This window comes from Eurypyga helias, unplaced genomic scaffold, assembly GCF_000690775.1.
Source record: "Eurypyga helias isolate BGI_N326 unplaced genomic scaffold, ASM69077v1 scaffold34569, whole genome shotgun sequence".
Lineage (NCBI taxonomy): Eukaryota > Metazoa > Chordata > Aves > Eurypygiformes > Eurypygidae > Eurypyga > Eurypyga helias.
Genome location: NW_010273268.1, coordinates 471 through 6157, shown reverse-complemented (window position 1 = coordinate 6157; position 5687 = coordinate 471). Strand labels below are relative to the sequence as shown.

At 58.6% G+C, this 5687-nt stretch overlaps 1 protein-coding gene across 1 annotated transcript in view; it reads left to right on the top strand.

Annotated features, from left to right (window-relative positions):
* CAPN15 (calpain 15) overlaps positions 1–5456 on the top strand; it is a gene marked incomplete at its 3' end in the record, with an annotated part of 11372 nt that extends 5916 nt beyond the window's left edge. Inside the window, exons 3-7 of the mRNA XM_010159427.1 lie at positions 32–215; positions 2880–3103; positions 4101–4226; positions 4949–5101; positions 5295–5456. Of these exons, the coding sequence (XP_010157729.1) occupies positions 32–215; positions 2880–3103; positions 4101–4226; positions 4949–5101; positions 5295–5456 (849 nt within the window). The remainder of the gene's footprint in view (positions 1–31; positions 216–2879; positions 3104–4100; positions 4227–4948; positions 5102–5294) is intronic.
* Between the last annotated feature and the right edge of the window lie 231 nt (positions 5457–5687).

The window sequence follows — 5687 nt, the reverse complement described above, 5'->3', positions numbered from 1 at the left end:
CCCTGCTGAGACCGCCCCGTCCTGCTGGCAGGTTCCTGAGCGCCCTGGCCGTGCTGGCCGAGCGGCCGGAGCTGGTGGAGAGGGTGATGATCACAAGGACGCTCTGCCCCGAGGGTGCCTACCAGGTGCGGCTGTGCAAGGATGGCACGTGGACCACGGTGCTGGTGGACGACATGCTGCCCTGCGATGAGTGCGGGTACCTCCTCTTCTCACAGGTCAGCGGCCCTGGGGGCGAGAGGGGTGCTGGGAGGTGTGGGCAGTGCTCCCGGGGCAGGGTGGGCTTGTCCCTGGTTCTCCCAGGAGAAGGGGCTGATGGGGCAGTGGGAAGAGGTGATTCATGCAAGGCCCCTGCTCTGTGCTGCATTGGCAGCTCAGGACCCTGCTTTTTGCTGCACCTTCAGGACAGCTGAACTCTTTGAGGCCATGATGTAAATCAATCAGGCTCCTTTTGGCATTTTCCAGGCTGCGATGGAGACGTTTCATTTGCAGTTGCTTTTCCCTCGCTCCTCCCTGCACCACCACCACTTCACTTACAGGGGAAGCCATCCTTATCCTTCACAGCCAAAGGAAAACATTTTAACCCTTGTGTTTTTCACTGCGAGGGGCTGAGGGCAAGCTGCTTCTTTCCTTTGCGGGGAGGCCTGGCAGCTTGGCCTTGCCAGGGAGGGACCGTGAGACAAAGCAGCCTGTTTCGAGCCGGTGCCTGGTTGCTCTGAGCACACTCGGGTGGTGTCTGCCAGGATTATCGAAGCTCCCTCAGCTGCCTCGGGACGTCACCATGCGTTGTGCCCCACCTGCCAGGCCCAGGGGCTTGGTGGGATCACGTCCATGAAGGAGACCGAGAACATCTTTATTGAAATGCAGGCAGCAAAATCTGCCAAACGAAACAAAAAGCTGCTGCCAGGAGGAGACAGGGACACGGGGCTCTTGGGTTGGACTTTGTTCTGCAGATCCCAATCCTCTGTTTTAAAGTACACACAAACCATGTCCTGCGTAGATGTCAGGACGACTCTGGCTGGGGAAATGGGGCCCGAAGAGGAGTATTTGGGGAACTTTAATGTCAGCACAGCTTGCAGAGTCCCCAGTTTGTGTGGGCTTAGTAGCCTGTGCCCTCTGCAGCGTGGAGGTGGCCCGCTCCTGGGCAGCTGCTAATTGGAGCTACCAGAGAGCTCTGGGCACAGCTGGCAGCACTGGCTCCTGACCCCTGGGCAGTGGGGCAGGGATCTGGGCAGGGGCTTCAAGCCATGCGGGCGCAGGCACTGCTGAGTCTGGGCTGCCTGCCCACTGTCCCTCAGTGATACGGGGACACTGAATAGGGCAAAATGACTGCCAGGGCTGCTGGATGCTGGTGCTGTTAATGAGAAACTTTGCAGAGGGAAAGAAGGAGTCTGCATCTGCATTTTTCCTCATGCTAGACAGAGGATCCAGTCAGACATGTGGTTTTCAGCATGAGATTTGCCCCTCTTTTCCGTCTTTCCTCCCTTAAAATTTCAAGTCTGCTTTTTTTTTTTTTTAAGATTGAAGGTTTTTGCTGGGCTGGGCTTGCCTTGCCTTTGTTTCCAGAGGCATCTGAATCGTGATGAGATTTTTATGCCAAGCGTTAGCTGTGTGAGCTGAATGTGGGGGCTAAAAATGGGAAAAGGGAGAGTTTTGAAAATAAAGGAAAATCAGGCTCTTACCAGAGCTGCCTGGATGCTGCTAAGGCAGAAATAAACAACTTGGAGTTTAGTGAGTGAGGGACTTCAAAACCAGTGAAAAGCACTTGGAAGCATGCTTTATCCATGGGACAGCAATCTTCCCTGCCCTCCTGTCCTCTCCCAGCTCTTGGCTGCCACCTGTGAGTCGCACACAGTCAGTGTCCCAGTGCTTTTCCTCGGAGCACTGGGTACTGAACCCGATTTGCTGGGAGGCCAGCAAACATCTCCTTGTCTTGTCCTCCTACGCCTTCCTCTTTCTATCCTCTCTGCAGGCTGGGGCTGGAGCGGAGGTATCTCCCCCCTTCCTGAAGAACTCCAGGGGTAAGGCAGGGCTGGGGGCGGCACCCCGCGACTCGCCGAGGGCTGCAGTGGTGGCTTGGACGTAGCAGCGAAGGCTGTGCCCTGCGCCCGCATTGCTGCAGCCGATGGAGGCTCTGCAAACCTCTGGGTGCATGAATGCACCTTCTGTGTGTCTTTCCGAATCCGCAGTTGGCCTGGCAATGCCAGAAGCAATAGCCTGGTACCAGAGTGAAGCGATGCCAGGGAGAGTTCCCCACTGCAAAACCTGTATCTTCTCATTACGTCTTGCCACTGTCCCTGTGCTGGAGTAGAGGAGTAGAGGAGAACCTTCTGTCTGCCTGGGAGGTTGTGGTGCTTGTCCTTGAAACCACGACTCCGTTCCGTGGGTGAAACCTAATCGGTCCCGTGGCCGTGTGTGCTCTAGGCAGCTTTCCCCGCCAAAGGTGTGTTGGATCTGTTTTGCAGTGGTGTGTGAGTGAAAAGCAGCTGTTCCAGATGTGCTCAATATCCTCTTCCATTACTAAACATTTTCCAGTCCAATTTGAAGCAGGGGGAAGGGAATGTTAGCTTACAAGGTGGACACCCACCCCAGCCAGCCTGACTGCCTGATGCAGCCGTGTCGGTGCCCGGGCCTCTTGGGCATCCAGGACGTTTTCCCAAGGGGAATTAAACCATGCAAACAAAACACCGAGCAGGCAGCAAGCAGCATCAGTGTTGGGGTGGACAAGCTCCTTGTGACTTGGCCTTGCTGCTCCTGCCTCTCCATCTCACATCGCAGTGTGGGGCTGGCAGGAGTGGGCTTTGCCCTGTCTGCACGCACCACCTTTGCTCTCCCATCTCCTGCCCGGGCAGCTCATGACGCCTTTGTTCTCCTTTCCGCAGGCCCAGAGGAAGCAGTTGTGGGTTGCCCTCATTGAGAAGGCGCTGGCCAAGCTTCATGGTTCGTACTTTGCCCTCCAGGCAGGGCGTGCTATTGAAGGCCTGGCTACACTAACGGGTGCCCCCTGCGAGAGCCTGATGCTGCAGGTCAGCTCCACTAACCCTCGCGAGGAGCCCATTGACACTGACCTCATCTGGGCCAAAATGCTGAGTTCTAAGGAGGCTGGGTAAGACAAGGCAGGAGGGTGCTGTGGCAGGAGCATGGACGTGGGGTGAGGGGGGGCCACTCTTATTTGTAGAGGCTCAGAGGAGAGGGGCTGGTGCGTTCCCAGCGGTGGAGACCACCACCCTTGGCATTCATCTGGAATGCCGGCAGAGCTCCCTCTCTAAGCTCTAAGAAGTTATTTCTCGTTTGTTTAATTTTCATATGAAATTAAGATCCTGGTGAACTTCCTTGTGCACGTTTACTGCTGCCTTGTGGGAGTTTTGGAGGCTGGCGCTGAGCCCGCTTGCTTTGCGTTGAGTTTTGTAAGTGCTTGACCCTGCTCGTATCTCCCACCCCTGCGGGGCATCCCTGCTGGCCACAGCTATCGGCAGTCTGGAGACAAAGCGAAAGCAAAGACCTCTTGGTCACAGCATGGCATCGGAGCAGGAGGGCAGTGAGGTTCTTGGACTCTGCGTGGTGGAAAACAGGGTGCTTGTAGTTGGGGTGGCTGCAGCAGGGTGGCTCCCACAAGCCTGCAGGACAAGGCCACGCGGGAGGCCGCTAGGTCCCAGGGTGTGGTGTCCCCAAGCCTGGCTGTGCAGAACTCCCACCCCGACCGGCCTGTACTCCGTACCGCCGCTTTTTCGCAGAGCGGGCCAGCTGCCTGCCAAGTGCCCACGGAGATGGGGCCTGGCACAAACTGAGTGAGGTTTGGGCAAGCTCTGCTGTGTGTGGACGGAGCTTCCAGCCCCACAGGCGAGGGCCCTGCGCAGTCAATCTCCCCATGGAGCCTGGGCTCGAGTGCGCGCAGGAGTGGGTGGAGGGAGAGCTGTTGCCTGGGCAGAGCTCTGGCTGGTGGGGCTGGGGCATCCGGGGAGGTTTATGGTGTGGTTGCCGAGAGGGAATATCCAGGAGCTTCCTGGGAGGAGAAGTCTGCCTTGTGCCTCGACTGGTGGGGACGAGCTTCTCCTCATGCCAGGCTTGGCAGGACACCGAGGATTTTGCTGTCCCCCATACAGGTTCCTCATGGGCGCATCCTGTGGTGGAGGCAACATGAAAGTGGATGATGTGGCCTACGAGAGCATGGGTCTGCGTCCACGGCACGCCTACTCCATCCTGGACGTGCGGGATGTCCAGGGCTTCAGGTGAGTTCGGGGTGGAGGCTGGCGTGGTACAGCAGACGTTCCTGCCACCCTGGGGACAGATAATTGAGTCCATGCTGGACAGGACCTTGGGGGCTCTGGTGTTCCAGCCTCATGGCCAGGACGGGCTGTTTCTCTGTCCCGGGGTGTCACACAAGTGCTGTTGTCATCTAAGTTCTCCTGGCCTGGCACTTGCTCCGCATCCAGGGCTGCTCTGCTCCAGGAGGCTCTGGGGTGCAGAATGGTTTGCCTGGTCTTCTCACAGGATGCAAGGATTGAGGATTGATCCCGAGGCATCGCCAGGACATCCTTCTTACCTTTGGGGAAGGGAGCGGTAATAGAAAGGGGTGCTGCCCTGCCAGCTGGGTGCTGTGTGAAGCCCCATTTTCATCTGTGTTACTCCTGGGTTTGTGCAACTCCAGGCAGCCGCCACCCGGATGAGCCCTGTCCCCACAGCGCTTGGCTGGAGGCCCTTTGGGCAGGGAAGGACAGAGGGAGCTGCAGCAGGTCCAGAGCTGCAGGATGAGAGCATCTGGGGCCGTGGTGGGGGTGGCAGATTAGGTCTGGGATGCTGCGAGGGCTTTGAAAGGCAGGGACTGGAGTGGTGTGGTGCCCTCTCTGGAGGGCTGGCTGGGTCTGCAGAGCTGGGAGAGCGTCTCGGATGTGATCTTCTTTCTGCTCTCCTTCCTCCTGGGCCTCCAACACTGTTTTTCCCCTTTCCCCAGGTTACTGCGACTCCGAAACCCCTGGGGCCGCTTCTCCTGGAACGGCAGCTGGTCAGACGAGTGGCCACACTGGCCGGCTCCCTTGCGTCACGACCTGATGCCCCATGGCAGCAGCGAGGGCGTCTTCTGGATGGAGTACAGCGATTTCATTAAGTACGGTAGCGCCCAGGAGGCGGAGGCCGTGGGGCGGGAGGCCAGGCAGGGGACAGAAAATGGGACATGGGGGTCAAGGTGGGGCAGTCAGGGCTGGGCATCCCCAGGGGTGTGCAGGTGACTTGCAGGGGCTTGGGGCAGAGCAGTGTACCTGCAGAGCACCCTGCCGGGGCTGAGCCCAGCTTCCCCGCAGGTATTTTGACTCTGTGGATATCTGCAAGCTCCATTCGGACTGGCACGAGGTGCGCGTGCAGGGCATGTTCCCCAACAAGGCCAACGGGCCAGTGACGGTGACATCGCTGACAGTGTTGGAGCGCGCCACCCTGGAGTTTGCCCTCTTCCAGGAAGGCAGCAGGTGAGCTGGGCAGCTCAGGGGCTGCAGGCAGTGAGCCGGACCCAGGAGAAATCCCAAACACATCGCCCTCTCACCCTGTGCCACCCTGCGGGGTCACGGAGCTCGGGGGTGGGCCCCTGTCACCATTTCTCCCGTTCTCAGGGTCTGCTCAGGTTTTAGCCGGAACCCAAGCCCTGAACGCACGCTGGTTCCTGGGGCTGGATACTTGGGGCAGCGGGAGGGCTCTTCCTC